The sequence below is a fragment of the Octopus sinensis genome, linkage group LG3 (assembly GCF_006345805.1).
Source record: "Octopus sinensis linkage group LG3, ASM634580v1, whole genome shotgun sequence".
Taxonomy (NCBI): domain Eukaryota; kingdom Metazoa; phylum Mollusca; class Cephalopoda; order Octopoda; family Octopodidae; genus Octopus; species Octopus sinensis.
This window is the reverse complement of record NC_042999.1, coordinates 115,297,775-115,315,843: the sequence shown is the minus strand read 5'-3', so window position 1 is coordinate 115,315,843 and position 18,069 is coordinate 115,297,775. Positions and strand designations below refer to the sequence as shown.

Below are 18,069 nucleotides of genomic sequence, written 5' to 3'. Positions count from 1 at the left end.
ACTATACTCCAGAGTATCCTGGACTCAATATGGGCAGCATGTGCAGCATCAGTGCCATGTAAACAGAAAAAGAAGAACCGCCCCAAAAGTGCAATCTGGGAAACTTCAGCGGTCCGACTTGCCAGGAAGGAATGTCGAACTGCTGAACGGGATTACAAGTTGCATAAATCAGACACCAACAGGAAGAAGCGGAATAAATCTTCCAACCATCTCAAGCAAGTGACAAAAAAAGCAGTGCTTGAATTTGAACAGTGCATAGCAGCCAATCCTGACAGCAAGGTTTTCTGGAAATATGTGCATTCGAAGCAGAGACCTCACTCTCCAGTGGGCCCTCTTCGCAACCCTCACACAAACCAGATCACTGACGACCCCAAGGAATGCGCAGAACTCATTGCCGAGTGCTATGCAAACATATTCACTGTTGAAAGTCAAAATGTGCCATCTTCGCCATCTCTAACAGCAAATTCCATAACAACTATGGAATTTACACTTGCAATGCTGCGACATCACCTTCAAAATAAGCGCAACTATGCCTCCCCTGGTCTTGATGGAGTTACATACCTGCTTCTCAAACGTGGCAGGTACTTCCTTTTACACCAGCTCTCTACTTTCTTCCAGTACTGTCTCAACAATGGTGCTACTCCGGAACAGTGGAAAACTGCCAGTGTCATTCCTCTGTTCAAGAAGGGCGACCGCACATCACCTGTCAACTATCGCCCAGTCAGTCTCACTAGCTGTATTGCAAAACTGATGGAATCATGTCAGAGAAACACTTTGGAACTTCTGGAGCTCACACAGTCTCATCCGACCCTCACAGTATGGATTTGTCCCTAACTCCAGCTGCAGTGATCAGCTTGTCGAGTTCCTTGAGGACATTACTCAGATCACTGACAGTGGCTCATGGGTGGATGTTGTCTACCTTGACTTTGCTAAGGCTTTCAACTCTGTGCCACACAAAAGGCTTATGGTGAAACTCTCTGCAATGGGTGTGAGGGATGACCTTTTTAACTGGTTGAAGTCCTTCATTCTCAACCGAAAGGAGGTAGTCACAGTTCTAGGACAGCATTCTACACCATATGAGATGTCATCGGGTGTACCACAGGGATCTGTCCTTGGTCCCCTCTTGTTTGTGGCATACATTAATGACATAGATGCAAATTTAAAGAATGCCACAGTATTAAAATATGCAGACGACATCAAGCTGTACCTTGAAATCAAGAGGACAGATCCTGTTGTCTACAGCTCTTTCCTGCAATCAGACCTGGACACAATGCAGCAATGGATCACAGACTGGCAACTGAAACTGGCTGTGGACAAGTGTACCACCATGCATTTTGGGAGAAAAAACCCTGCGTCCACATACTCCCTCCACAACACTGATATCAAGAAATCCTCTTGCGAGCGTGACCTAGGCATCACTGTCAGCAGTGATTTGCGTTGGACAAAGCATATCTCTAAAATTGTCAAGAAGGCCGAGGGTGTCTTGGCATCACTCAGCAAGACTTTTGTTAGCCGCTCTCCAGCCATCTATTTAAAACTGTATACAGCTATGGTACGACCACACTTGGAATTCGCATCATCAGTTTGGAACCCCTATCTTGCTCAGAACATTGACCTCCTGGAATCTGTTCAGAGATGTGCAACCAAACGCATACCCTCCATCAGACACCTACCATATTCTGAGCGCCTTGTTTCCCTGGGCATGGATTCACTGAAGCTCCGGCGTCTGGCGACGGACTTGCTAAACACCCACAAAGTTGTCAACCACCTCACCAATAACAACACTGAACACCTTTTTGATCTCCATGTGTCTAACACACGTGGACATGCCCACAAAGTCAGAAAACAACACAGCTCCCATGACTTTCGGAAACATTTCTTCACACTCAGAGTTGCTGAAGCATGGAATAAACTGCCTGCGTCAGTTGTTGACTGCCATGACACTGCATCCTTTAAGGCCCTCATGCTTTCCGAAATCCGTCGAAACTACACCTGATTATATATACACTTTCGATGAGTTGTAGTGCACCTGAGCACTGTACACAATGTTTATTATTATTATTATTATATATAATCACATACACAGCAATAGAGAAAAGACACGAGATATTAAGAAAGAGGCTGTATATATATTCACATACACAGCAATAGAGAAAAGGCACACGAGATATTAAAAACAACAAAGATGTTGCTTTAAAGATAAATGTATTTATAGACAATGAAGCCCTGACTGAAAGAGCAAAGTCATTCGCAATATACTAAAAAAAAAGAGAGAGAGAGAGAGAGATAATGTGTGTGTGTGTGTGTGTGTATGTGTATGTGTGTGTGTGTGGCTCCACATACATATGACTAAAATGTTAGCTCTGCAACCATATGATTCTTGGTTTTATTTCACTGTAGCATACTGTATTCTCCTTTCTACAGTAGCCTTGGGCTGATTAATATCTTGAGTGAAATTTTGAAATGGGAAACTGTGCAGAAACCTGTCATATGTGTGTGCTTACCACTGTAAAAATATTGCACTGAGTTCCATCCATTTATGCTACAAGGTAAAATTTAGAGAAATAAGTGCCAATTGAGTACTGGGAATAATGTAATTGACTGGCTCCCTCCCCCAAAATCTCAGGCCTTGTGCTTATAGTAGAAAGGATTATTACTACTAATAATCCATTATACTAAAGGCACAAGGCCTGAGATTTGTGGGAAGGGGACTAGTCGATTGCATTAAACCCAGTGTTTCACTGGTACTTTACTTTATCAACTCTGAAAGGATGAAAGGCAAGAACCGACCTCGGTGTAATTTGAACTCAGAATAAAGTGATGGGCGAAATATCACTAAGCATTTCACTCAGTGTGCTATCAATTATGCCAGCTCACCACCTTACTAATTACTACTAATAATAATTATAATAATAATAATGCTTTCTTTATTTACCAATAAGGGTTTACAAAAGATAATTAAAACATGAAGACAATTTAAAGCTTCCTTAACCCTTTAGTATTCAGATTATAGTCAAATGTAATACTTATTTGTTCACATTGTTTTGAATTAACCATGCATTATTTTTTAGCTTCAAGATTTCAAAAGATGTGATTATTTCTAGAATGACATTATAGGGCAGATGGGAGAGGTCAGATCTGGGTAGTTTCAACATAAAACAGGTAGAATATTTTGGCTGGATGTGGCTGGTTTAAACATTAAAGGGTTAATATAGAAAACAATGGTTTACTGATTCTGCAACTTGATAAACTGCAACTGATTTTCGTTTTTGAGCCTATGTTTATGTATCTATCTATCTGTGTGTGTGTGTGTGTGTAATTGTATACATATACATGTATAATAGGCATAGGTGTGGCTGTGTGGTAAGAAGCTTGCTTCTTAAGGTGGTGACCTAGCAGAAACGTTAGCACACTGGGCAAAATGCTTAGCAGTATTTCGTCTGCCGTTACATTCTGAGTTCAAATTCTACCAAGGTTGACTTTGCCTTTCATCCTTTCAGGGTCGATAAATTAAGTACCAGTTACGCACTGGGGTCAATGTAATCGACTTAATCCCTTTGTCTGTCCTTGTTTGTCCCTTCTATGTTTAGCCCCTTGTGGGTAACAAAGAAATAAGAAGCTTGCTTCTTAACCAGATGGTTCTGGATCCGTTAATGTTTATAGAATTATCATTTTTTTAAAACATCTACTTTTCCATGCTTTCATGGATCAGATAAAATTCATAAAAATAGATTTTCTATGGCCAGATACTCTTCTTGCTTGCCAACCTTCACCTGTTTCCAAGCAAAATATTTCCTCAGGTTTGGACATGTTTTCATGGAAAATTGGAAATGCATAACACCTCTTATACGATGGTGTTACTCATTTACAACTATCAAACAACATTAAGACAAGGAGACACACACTCACACATATGGCCTTCTTTCAGTCTCTATGCAACCAGATCTACTCACAAGGCTTTTGTCAGTCTGAGGGGCACTTTCCTAAGGTGCCAAGCAGTGGGACTGAACCTGAAGCCATATTATTGAGAAACAAGCTTCTTAAGCCATCATTAACAAAAAGAAAATTAATAAAGAAGTAAAATGGGTTTAAATTGTATTAGCAAAATTTAATTACATATGTACAAAAATAATTTATTTACAGTCCACCAAAGAATTTTGAGAAGACTAAAGTTAAAAACAAAATAAGACTGAATGCATAATAATGTAGAGTATATATTTATATATTTTAGATTAAATACCTTACAACTAAATGTACAAGTTTCAGAAAAAAATACCAACGTACTGAAACACTTGCTCAATTGTGAGGTATTTAATCTTCGACAGATATGTGAAGATACATACTTTTTACAAATATACAATATTATCAACATCATTACCATTTTAACAGACATTAGAATGATGATAATGATATTGTAACAGAGAAATCTTACCAATTTCCTCAGTTACAATATCAAAAAAGTATCTGAATTTCTTCTTAATAAAACAGTATTTATAATCTTATGTGAGTATAAGAAGAACTCAAATTTACATAAACTACTTATATTCTAAAGTTGTTTTCTGTTTTGTGTTTGTTTTTTCAATGTCCCAAGAAGAGCCACCAAGGGAATACGAAACAAAGGCGATACCAGCATCTAGTACTGCTCACAGTCAACTTAATGTTGTGGGTTAAACCTCAAGAACCTTGCTCAATTTATAGGCATTAATTTAAAGACTGCAAACAAAAATTTTAGACTAAATAAAGACTAAAAACAAGAGGTGTTACCCAAAAGCAGTAGATGCAAAATGAAGGTGGATGATGAGGCAATAAAAAATAAATCATTGATCACCTGCTGAAAATAAAGACATGAGATGAGATTTGCCTCATAAATCACTTGTTGAATTGGAAAAACCATAGAAGCTAGTTCAAGTACTTAGCAATAGAATTCAACATGATGTTATTTATCACTGACAGACATGAATTTGTCAAGTGTGGTATTTGACAAGTGTTTTACCTTCTTAATAAATCACTTATTTTTGTAGCTGAATGATGTAGCTTTAACCTTCACACTACCACCACTGATCTTAAGGGCCCGGCCCACAGAACTATCTCTGGACAAGCAGACAAAAATATCAATATAATTGCTCTCATGTCAAGTAAAGAGAGACTGGTGTTCACAGAATTTCATGCTCACATATGGCTAAGTTTGAAAACTTTCTTCACTATTTGGCTGAACATTTTCAAGGTCAGGAATATATTTTCAATAATGCAACTGTTTCACCATGGGTTCAACATTTATATTCAATATATTTGTAATTGTTGTTTAGAATATCTACTGGTGTATTGACCTGCACTTAATCCAACAGAGGAATGTTTCTCGTGTATAAAATATGCAATAACAGTACTTTCTCTGTATGAAGAAATATCGAACAATCCTGTAAATGTTACAAAAGTCATTCACTGAAGCAATATTCTTAGAGAATTAGCATTGGGTGTTGTTATTGTTCTCACCCCTCAAGAAAACTTGAAGGTATTACCATCATATGAGTTTTTGCCTCATTGCTGGGCAGATGTAAACTTATAGTCAACCAGGCAAGTTTACATTGCTGATATTACAAATAATATTTTGATATATTTCTATTTAATAACTCTGTATGTGTCATTCTCACTTAGAAATCACTATTCTCACTTTGATATGATAAAGACTCATTTGAAATCCTTAATCTCACTTTGAAGTGGCAAGATCTCATTTTGAACTAAAATCTGTTCACTCACAATTACAAATACCATAGTAACTTGCTGTTTTTAATCTTGAAATAACTGGTTCTAATTTTAAAATGCCTGAAATTCTAACACTTACCTAAAATAATGAACAAAAATATTTTATAATTTTGATTTGTTGAAAAAAGATAATAAATTTCAATACTTATATCATCACAAAATATGAAAGATCCTAAAATACTGTTTCACTATTTGTTTTTTGTTTGTTTTGTTTTAAAAGAAAGAAAAGATTCTAATATATAAAATTCTCATTCTAAACTTCCTAGATTATTACAAAATGATATTACAAATACTAAAATAATAATACTGAAACTATTTCATAGTAGGGCAGTGATACTGGCATGTGATAATTCCTGTTAAAAAATCTGTTGAGATTCTTTTAATTTTGATTAAATAAGATTAAATAAGAATGATGCTCTCAGACACTTAATCAACTGTAATTATTCTTAATTTAATGAAGGGAAGCTTATATGCAGTTTTAAGATGTCTTCTTTTTCAAAATCAATTCATATCTATCTTTCAATAAAAATTACATATTATATGCTTGACTTGGGAAGTTATATTTTCTAGAAAACCCAAGAAATAAATTTAAGATGCTTATAAAAGAAATCCCTGATTTATGTTACATTTGGTTTTGCTATATTAACTAACAATTAATACTAATCTGTAAAATATTTTTTTCATAAAGGCAACCCATAAACAACTGGAGCACAACCAATGAGGTAGGTAAGTCTGCAAGCGTCTCTGGCTTTCACTACTGCTTTTGTCAACGTTACACAATCCTTTTTCTCATTGCAATTCCCAACAGAGATCCAACTCTTCAGCATTGCCTGTAGAAAGCGGTCAATATCTTTATCAGTAACATCCCAAAGGTTGGCTACAATCATGGGGCTGAAAATACAAATCAATTCAAGAAATCAGTTATGATAAATAAATAAAACATGCACACACATGCAGATTCACTTAAAAAATAACACCATTCACACTGAAGTATAGTTTATATTATAAGATGTGGTGTGCAAGAGAAATGACTACATTGGTATGGTCATGTGATGCATATGGACGTGGACAGCTGTGTTAAGAAGTGGCGCACTCTAATGGTGGAGGCAACTGTGGAAGAGGTAAACCCAGGAAGACATGGGATGAGATGGTGAAGCATGATCTTCAAATGTGGGCCCCACGGAGACAGTGACAAGTGATCAAGTGCTTTGGCGATATGCAGTGCTTGAGAAGATCAGTAAAGCCAAGTGAGATCATAGTTGTAGCCAATACTGGTGTAGCGTAATTTGACACATAAAAAGCACCCTTCAAACATTGGACGATATGCTGTGCTTGTCAAGCCAAGTGAAATCGTAGTTGTGGCTGATGCCAGTGCCGTCTGACTGGCACCTGTGTCAATGGCACATAAAAAGCACCTTTCGAGCATTTGGCTTCATGGAGGCAGTGACAGGTGACCAAGACCTTTGGCAATACCATGCTTGTGTAGACCTATCAAGCCAAGTGAGATTGTAGTCATGGCTGATACCAGTGTCACATCAATGGCACCTATGCCAGTGACATGTAAAGAGCACCTACTACATTCTTGGAGTGGTTGGCATTAGGAAGGGCATCCAGCTGTAGAAATCTTACCAAATCAGATTGAAACCTGGTGCAGCTCCCCAGCTTATCAGTTTTCAGTCAAACTGTCCAACCCATGCCAGCATGGAAAGCAGATGTTAAATGATGATGATATATATATATATATATATATATACAAACACACATATATATACACACACACATATATATATACACACACACATATATATATATATATACACACACACATATATATATATACACACATACGTATATATTTTCTACCAATGTACATACAAGATAAAGCTAGTGTAAATCTATCTCATTCAGTCACACATACATACACACAACAGTTGTTCAAAATATACTTTTTTACTTCAGTATGACTAATATAATCAGGTGGTGCTATTAAGTTAGACATGGCCTGGGACAAACTTTAGTCGAAACATATCTAAGTTTATAATACAATACACATGTTCATCAATCCTAGTGATGAGGACCATCTAGTCATCCTTAAGAATGACTAATGACTTTTGGAGTGACTGTTTAATCTTTTAGCATTCAGATTATTCTGTGAAATATAATGCTTATTCATTCACATTGATATGAATTAATCATGCATTATCTGACAGCTTCAAAACTTTGATGATGTGATTGTATATTTTTAGAATAACATTGTAGAGTAGGTGTGACAGGTCAGATCTGGTTGGTTTGAGTATAAAACAGGTAGAATATTTGTGCCGGATATGGCTGGTTTAAATGCTAAAGGGTTAAAGTAAAGAAGAGTTGTGCACTGTCAACCTCACTCTCTCATCTGCGATCTCTCTCTGCTGAACCATGAAGGTTTCTTCCGGAGAGTCCACTAGATCCAATCTTCACATGCATAGATAGGCAAACCCTAATATGCTAATTAACCGATAGATGGGACCCTGACAGGCACTACTACTCCAGGTCAGAGTAGACTTGGGAACAATTGTGGTTAAGAGGTTGTTCCACACTCTTCAAAAATACATCAGTATCTCAAAGTAATAATAGTAGTAAATATTTAATTGGAAGTTGGCTTTGTTGACTAATCTTAAATTATAATCTGGACTTTAAAACCAATGACTGAAGAATTCTCTGGTGTATTGACAAGTTCTTTTAAAACTACAACAGTTTGTAGCTGTTTGAAAAGAGGGAGTCAAATTGGGCAAATGGTCACTAGCTGACTGATGGGAGAATACTATATTATGTTTACAGCCAAGATATTAAAAACCCATAAGTTCCATCCACCTAGCTGTAATGAAAAAGACTGACTACTGAATGCAAAATAAACACTGTTATTATTGCTGCTTAGCCTCAGGTCAACCCAGATAGAGGAAGTCCTATGATTAATGGCATTCCAGCCTTCATAACCAAATCATTTTCTTCAGTGTATCTAGGACAACATTACAGATCGTCATCATCATCATCGTTTAATGTCCACTTTCCATGCTAGCATGGGTTGGACAATTTGACTGAGGACTGGTGAACCAGATGGTTGCACCAGACTCCAATCTCATCTGGCAGAGTTTCTACAGCTGGATGCCTTTCCTAACGCCAACCACTCCAAGGGTGTAGTGGGTGCTTTTAGCTAGGTTGACTCTAAGGCCCTTTGATTCTAATCCTTGCTTCCACACCTGAAACTTCTCTAATTCTGATAGTGACTCAGCAATTAGAACAAAGTCATCAGCATAGAGGAGCTCCCAGGGACAACCTGTCTTAAATTCCTTTGTTATTGCCTGGAGGACTATGATAAATAGGAGGGGGCTGAGGACTGAACCTTGGTGAACCCCTACTTCTACCCAGAATTCTTCACTGTACTCGTTGCTAACCCTCACCTTACAGAAAGTATCTCTGTACATGGCTTGCACAGCTCTCACTAACCATTCATCTATCCCTAGTTTCTTCATTGACCACCAGATAAGGGATTGGGGGATCCTGTCCAAGGCTTTCTCCATGTCAACGAAAGCCAGGTACAGAGGTTTATCTTTGGCTAGGTATTTCTCCTTCAGCTGTCCTACCAGAAATATAGCATCAGTGGTGCTTTTCCCTGGCACAAACCCAAACTGCATCTCGTCTAAACTGACTCTCCTTAACTAGTTGGGCTATGACCCACTTAGTGACCTTCATTACTTGATCCAACAACTTGATACCTCTGTAATTATTTGTATCTAAACGTCACCTTTACCTTTGTAGCATATCCATATGATTTTTACGATGCTAGGGGATGAAATTTGACTGGAATTTGGCAGCTATTTTTAGCAGGTCAAGCAACCACATAGCAATTCCCTAGTTTTATTTGACAAGTGTTTCATTAGCTTGCAGAGTGTGGTTTAAAATACAGCTTGGGGTGTAATGAACTCCACCAACCTAACTTACTTTGAAGTAGACCATGGACCAGTACTGAGCTGTGGGTCATTTGGTACTGGGCTGCACAGAATGAATAAACTTTTATATTATATTTGTATTTTATTGACTATCACAATCTGCAGGGTGCTTTTGTATTATATATGTAATATATATGTATCATATTTGTAATAATTAACTTATATATTATGCACCTTATTGTCCTTTGTTATACACATGAGCCCCCAGTCCAGGGAAAAATTGTCTTGCATGAAACCAGTCTATAGCACAAAAATGCTTGGTGACTGCAGCTCTAGAGATGGCAGACAGAGTTTTCATTAGGAATTTTATGACCTAATTTGATTATAATGGACTTCACGGTTGAAAGGGGTTAGAAAGAGTAAAATTAAAAAAATAAACCAACACAGACAAAAGAGAAATTATAATCGTAATAGATAATGAAGAAAGGAGAAATGTAAGATTTACCAGAATGCCAAATAGTAGTTGGTAATCATTCCACATTCATCAAGGACACCTTTTGCTTCCATATAGCCACTACTGCATCCCATTAATATAGCAGCAGCATGACAGTTTAAGTTTTGTAAGTGATCGCCATGTAAGTATTTACTGCCACTGCCATGACCACAATATCTGGAAAAATGAAATATTAGAGATTATGGCAGACACACACATACATTAATATTATCATTATATGTTTGACTTTTGCTTTGTATTTGTACAGGTTGGCTCCAAGTCTCACCCAGAAAACTCAAGAGACAACAAGTTAGACATTCATGTTGGTGTTATGCGTAGGGTGTCATATATTTGGTTTTGTACATAGTGTTGTTCTAGAGAATGTTTAAGAAAACATAAGAAAATTATGAGTTTACTTTAAAATTTGAGATTACATAGACAGTATTTTACATAGGATATGGGCAGTTCCAATGAGCACTATTTTTTGAATTTCTGCCATTTTGGGGTTTCCTGGTGTCTGAGCTAAGAAACAATCAGCCCCTTTTGCTATCATTCCTAGGGCACCTGACAACAGGTATTGTTTTAGTCTTCAGGTTCCACATTTGCCAATTTCTATTTCAAGGTCTTTATACTTGCTCAGTTTTTGGTAGGTCTTGACAGATACATTAATATCAATTGAGACAGTCATATCAATGAGCAGGCATGATTTTTGTCTGCAGTCTTTCAATATAATGTCTGGCCTATTTGCATCTATCTTTCTGTCAGTTTGAATGGTGAAGTTCCCGAGGAATGAAATGTGATCATTTCCAAGCACTGGAAGTGGTTTGTGTTCCCACCAGTTTTTATCATGGGGCAGGTCCAGGTTTTTGCAAATTACCCAGTGAATATATTGTGCTGCTCTATCATTCCTGTTGAGATGTACTATAGGTGCAAGAAGACTGCACATGGAGACAATATGAACAATGGTTTCATTTTGTTGTTGACATACACAACATGTTGGGAAGCTGCCACTCTTCAATATGTTGGCCTGATAGTTTTTTGTAGGTAGGCATTGATCTTGGGCTACTATGATAAACCCTTCTGTTTCTGATTTTGAGCCAGAAGCCATTAACCATTGATGGGTAAGGGCTTTGTCAACATCAGCATTATTAACTCTCTTTGGGTATTTGCTGTTGAGAGGTTTTTCTTGCCATTTATCAATAAGAATATCTAAGGCAGCAGTTTTAGCACGGGTTTTCAAACGCTTAGCTTTTTCTGTACTTGTTTCTAGTACATCTAATCCTGGAATTTGTTGTATTTGGAATTCACATATATATTCCTTTGCCTGTTTTGTTACTGAGTATGATGCTTTCTTTTCCAGTACACATTGTAAAGTGGTGGGCATGTGGAAGGGCATCCAGCTGTAGAAATCATGCCAAAGCTAACAATGGAGTCCAATGCAGTCCTGCAACTCACCAGATCTTATAGAACTGTCCAACACTTGTGTCAGCAGGAAAAACAGACATTAAATGATGATGAGGATGATGATAACAAGGCAGCATCTGTGCAACTTGAGTGGAATAAATACTATACATGATATTTGTGGAGGAGACTCAAAAGCATTGTCTTATCCCTGATGTTTACATCTTCTTCCAACAGGCATCATCATAAGTTTCTAATGTCACAAACTTCTTAAGTTATATCAAAAGATCAACATTAAGTCAGAACATGTGCAATTTATGAAATAGTGAAACTGACTTTACTTACATCATGACATCTTTTTGAGTTAAGGCTGATATAAATTGATCGGCAGTCGGTGGTTGCCCCACAACACCTTCCCAGTCAGGAATGCTGAAATAATGACAATCAAAAATGGACAGTAAGAAAAATATTTGCTTAATTTGTTATATACAACTTAGTGGTTTCTTTTATAACTAAGCAACCTGAGATGTCTTTAATGGCAGAATAGACAAATGTTATGGTATTTATGCACTTTCAAAAACATTAATGACACTGATGTAGTGAAGCTGCTTGGCAATGAAATTAAATTAGATTGCAAATTTAGTTTGCCAAGGATTTAATAACACACCATGACACTTGTCAAATGTGTAAATCACGAGTATATATTATAGAAGCAGTACAAAGTGCAGTACATATTGCAGTACAAAGTGCAGGTATAGCTTTGTGGTTGAGAAGTTCACTTCCAAACTACACAGTTTCAGGTTCTGCTCCACTGTGAGGTACCTTGGGCAAGTGTCTTCTACTATAACCTTTTGAGCGAATTTGGTAGATAGAAATCTGCCATACACACATAAATATATACATACACAATTCCTTTCAAGTGTTGGACCTTACAAAGGCAATGACCAAGACCTTTAACATTATGTCATGTTTGAGAAGAAGACCCATCAAGCAGCACAAAATTGCAGTCGTGGAAGATACTGGTGTCATGCAAATGGCATCCATACCAGTGGCACATAAAGCACCCATTACACACTCAGAGGGGTTGGTGTTAGGATGGGCATCCAGCCATAGAAAACCATGCCAAATCAGACTGGTGTCTGGTGCAGCCTTCCAGCTTACCAGCCCTGGTCAAACCATCCAACCCATGCCAGCATGGACGACAGGCATTAAATGATGATGATGATGATAACACTCAAGTGCGCATGTGTGAGTGTATGCTTGTCTCCTTGTCTTGACATCATGTGACATTTGTTAATAAGCACCACTGTCACATAGGCAGAGTCTATTTCCAATTTTCCATAAAAACATGACCAGCCTTGGGAAAATATTACCTTGCTTGCAAACGGGTGAGTGTTGGCAACAGGAATGCATCCACTTAGAAGATTTGCCTCAATGAATTCTATTTACTTGTGTGAGTACAGAAAAGTGAACATTAAAACAATGATGATGGCACCAAATAATGATGACAACTTCCCCAGTATGGCCAGAAACCACTGGCTGGGACCAGACAAAGAGTAAATGCTAATGTGAAAATAACTGAGGCAGAGAAATTATGAACTTTCACAAATATAAGTTCATACGTGAGCTTACAGTTATGATATCAGATTTGTGTAAATATTTGTTCTGACTGATATCAATAAAAGCTGACAGAAAATGATCCAGTTTAAAGTTTGAATGACATTCCTATCAAATGTATCCTTTTGTGCTTTTATTTGTTTCAGTCATTAGACTAAGGCCATGCTAAAGTACAGCTTGGACGAATTTTTAGTCAAATAAATCAACCCCAGTGGTTTTTATCTTAAGCCTGGTACTAATTCTATTGATCTCTATTGCTGAACTGCTAAGTTACAGGGACATAAATACACCAACACAGCCTATCAAGTAGTGGTGGGGAACACACATACACAAATATGTGCAACATGCTTCTTTCAGTTTCTATATACGATACAAATCTACTCACAAGGCTTTGGTCAGCCTGAGGCTAAAGAAGAAGACACTTGCCCACTGAACCCAGAAGCATGTGGTTAGGAAGCAAGCTTCTTACCATACAGCCACATCTGCACTTATGTTTAGTTTTTTTTAAGAAGAAATCTTGCAAAGAATCAACAATCATAATAATGTAACTTCATTAAGGGAAATCCTCTTCTTATTAATAAATGCCAATGGATTTTGATAAGAGACAGTTATTTTTTTACATATTGGTAATTCTGCAGAAATGGTAATCATTTTTGTTCCACCCACTTAGTTTTACAGAAATTTTTACTTTTAGCAGAGATGGAATATTTCTGAAAATTTAAATATTTACTTAAGAAATTGTTGATTAAAAAATGTTTAGGCATGAGCTAGTAGTCAAATACTAACCCCATGAATCATTTTAATTCAGCAGTCAAACATCTTGTGACCCTTAATCCTTTGCTGACTCAATTTCTAATGAAGTACAATGCTTGTATTTCAATTAATTTCAAAAACAATAAAGAATTCAATGAGATTTAGTAAAACAAGTAACTTTGTCATCATTAAACTGGTTCATGGAATGCAACTGAACAAAAGGTTCTTGAACACTTTGAAGCCAGCATGTTTTGTTTCATTAAACCATCTAGTTCAAAACGATTGAATTAGTTGTTATAACACAGAACTAAGTATTAATTTCATGAAAAGACTGATGTCTTACCTTTGAAACCAATCTTTAAAAGTTTCCTGTGTATGCTGCAAGTTTGCATCAGGGTTAAGTACATAGTAGGTATTTGATCTATCAATACCATCAGTGAGGATCGAACCTTGGTTATGTAGAAATTTCTTTTGAATCTTAAGGTAATATAAAGATGGTATTCGTGTAACAGCCTGCTTTCGTAAAATGGGCATGTTTTCCCACGGAAGATGTTGAATTTCCTACAAAGGATGAATAAAATCAAAACAATAAGAATAGTGAAACCTCTGCAAACAGCTTAATTGAGAAATCAAAAACAATAACAAAGTGCCAGTAATTTTATATTATCAGTGTTTTCATGCTTTTAAATTTAACTAGAAATCATAAAGGGAAGTAAAAAACAAAACCCACTTCAACTTCAGTTGACGATATTTGATAAATTTTTGGTAAGTTAGGTGCAGGCATGGTTATAGACTAAAAAATGACTGTGATTAAGCCACACAGTTATGGATTTAGTTCCACTGTACAGCACCTTGGTCAAATGTCTTCTACTATAGCTTCAGGCCATTGATTAAGTAACCAGAAGATGGATTTGGTATTAGTCTTTATTTTGTACAATGATTGTTTCAACCTATCCTGCTACTGTCCCTTATGGATGGGACTCTGTACATTATGTTGTGTTGCATCCATTTTGCAGTCTGGGGTTACATCAGGTACATCCATTGCATAAAGTGGTGTCTTGCTAAGGATCTTTAGTGAGACACCACTTTATATAATGGATGTACCTGATGTAACCCCAGACTGCAAAATGGATGCAACACAACATAATGTACAGAGTCCCATCCATAAGGGACAGTAGCAGGATAGGTTGAAACAATCATTGTACAAAATAAAGACTAATACCAAATCCATTTTCTGGTTACTTAATCAACTATTATTATCTCAACTAACACTGCAGAATTCATGAAGTAGATTCAACGGAAATATACCCCAACTGCAGATGACACCAGGTAGCCCAAACCATGCCAGTGCTTTACTCAATACATTAAGACACTAATCAACATATACTCATTAGTACAAAATATTCCCTGCTCAGTCAGAATGGAGGATGCTTACAGCAATTGGAATGAGAGGTAAGGAGTGAAAGGTGGCTGCGCGCAGGATGGGAGAGGCAGCTGAAAGAGCCTCTTGTTGGCTTTGGACTAAGAGAGAAGAGTTAAGCTGGGAGCCAGGAGATGATGAGGAGCAATGACTTGGTCACCTCTACTGACCCACCAATGGGAAGGTGTTATGGTTCAGGGTTGAAACACCCAATGAACGTTGGATAACGTCTGATGACATCAGTTCCTCCTGGCCAAGGCTCCATTCACTTTGGTGGATGGAAAAAGCACCAGCTTATAGGTGTTATTAATACACACACACACACATATATATGTGAAGGTGTGAGGCCTACTGGTTAGACTGTTGCACTCACAATCACCAGATCTTGGGTTCAATTCTCTCACTGGGTGGCACATTGTGTTCTTGAGCAAAACTCTTTGTTTCCTGTTACTCCAGTCCTCCTTTCAATCGAGGGAGAATGTTAGCCTGCTTGCCTAGCCAGCAGGGTGGCATCATTTGAAGGTTAAAACAATGTAAAAGCACATTGTGATCAGTGATGTGAAACATCTGATAGTCTGGTCAGTCACGTGATCATGTGATATAAACATATATCATGGTATTGACCAGACTATCAAATGTTGTTATACATTGCTGGTCACAATGCACTTTGCATCACTTTAGCTTTTGTGTGATGCCACCATGCTGGCTAGGTGAGCAAGCCAACATTCCCCAATCTAAAGGCTACTTTATCAGTGTTACCTATTTACAGCTGTGTGAACTGGAGCAACATAAAATGAAGTGTTTTGCTCAAGAACACAAAGCATAGTTAGCCTGAGAATCAAAATCATTAACTCACTATCATGTAACATCCCTTTGCGTGCATGGGTGTGTAAGTGATAATTGTGAGTGTCACTATCATACAAGCAGTGTTCTTTGTTTCCAATCTCCTAAGACATGCCTGATCATGGGAAAATGTTACCTTACTTGGAAACACATGAGACTTGGCAACAAGGAAGGGGATCTGGCCATAGAAAATCTGCATCAACAAATTCCGTCTGACCCATGCAAGCATGGAACATTGATATTAAATGATGATGACGATGATGGAGTTATTTTTTTGTGACAAAGCACTTAGAACAGTCCCCAAATTCTAGCTTTTTACTTGTCTAGATAACCTTGTTTTGATATTGCATTTTACATTAGAACTTCATTTGCAGAAAGAATTTACATTAGAAAATTCAATCAATACTTTAACGGACCAATTATACAAAACAATTACCTTGTCAAGAATTAATGTAACAGGATGTCTTTCAGCAACAGAAGAATTAAGGTTTTTGCAATGACGTAGTATTAAGGATTTGATACTCTGCAACCTACTGTCTTGATTCTGCAAACCAGTAATGTCTATGACAGCAGATTCCAAACATTCATCAGATAAAAGTTCACCGGAATCAATTAAAATCTACAATCAAAACAAAATAAATTAATTAATTTGGAAGTATATATATATATATATATATATATATATATATATATATATAGATATATATATACATACACACACATACACACACACACACACACACACATATATATATATATATATATATATGTATATTTTTTTTTCAGAAAGGAAACAAATTATAAGAAGTAAATATAACTTCTAAATATAGTTAATGGCTAAACTTAAAAAGCTGATTATCCTCATGAAAAAGATGACTAAGGACCACAAAAAAAAAACAACAGGATACTATGAAGGAGACCATTCCAACACATGCAAGTATAGAGGGGTGAGCATGAGAACTATGATGAAGATTATGATAAAGACACAAAAGATCTAACATAAATATCACACATACACCTGTATATATACACTCAGAGACAGTCCACTACACACACAGGGCTATACACTCATGCATGAAACACATAGATATACTCACAGCCATACTCTTGCATAAGCACATCGTGCACACACACACAAAACCAGTTACTCCAAAGAACTAACCTGGCTCTTGATGCCTCATCAAATATATATATCAGCATTAAAATCTGACACATGAAGATGATGATATGATGGTAGTGATGGTGTACAAGACAATATAATCCAAGCAACAATATGTTGCTTGGGCTCAATTACTGTTCTCAGCAATAGTGATCTATGATGTTCTTAATACTTCTCTGACAACTTACAGGTACCACCAGTTAAAAAAGACAAGACAGAAACATTCAATGTATGGTTGGGAAGAACTTTTACTCTTGCCAAGCAAGTGACAACCTCTCTAGTGCTGGTGTCACAATAACATACATCCAGTACATTCTGTGAAATGGTTAGCATTAGGAACTATGTTAGAAAAAGAAACAGACAAGTGAGATGCGGTCCACAACTAATCTAGGCAGGCAGAACTCCAAATAAGGACTGATTTACAACCATCCAACTCATGCCAGCATGGGAAGCAGACATAAAGTGATAATGATGAAAATGAAAGATAACTGTAATAGAGAAATAGAAGGACAGATACAGTAGAAATCAGTGACAGGTCAGAAATGTGTACAAAACTGTTTGATATTAATGAATATAAATAATCAAAAAGGAGGAGGTGTTATTTAACAACTATCAAATATAATTATACTAAAATGATGGCAAATAATGCAGGGCACCATTTTAGAGATGGCTGAGAAAGAACATTTTCTGATATGAC

General features: G+C 36.9%; 1 protein-coding gene across 1 annotated transcript in view; it reads right to left on the bottom strand.

The window, feature by feature from the left end:
* Nucleotides 1–4,106: 4,106 nt before the first annotated feature.
* LOC115209522 overlaps nt 4,107–18,069 on the bottom strand; it is a 55,086-nt gene continuing 41,123 nt past the window's right edge. Inside the window, exons 20-24 of the mRNA XM_029777951.2 lie at nt 16,650–16,832; nt 14,294–14,511; nt 11,926–12,009; nt 10,192–10,356; nt 4,107–6,651 (exon numbers count right to left, since the gene is read on the bottom strand). Of these exons, the coding sequence (XP_029633811.2) occupies nt 6,441–6,651; nt 10,192–10,356; nt 11,926–12,009; nt 14,294–14,511; nt 16,650–16,832 (861 nt within the window). The 3' untranslated portion in view covers nt 4,107–6,440. The remainder of the gene's footprint in view (nt 6,652–10,191; nt 10,357–11,925; nt 12,010–14,293; nt 14,512–16,649; nt 16,833–18,069) is intronic.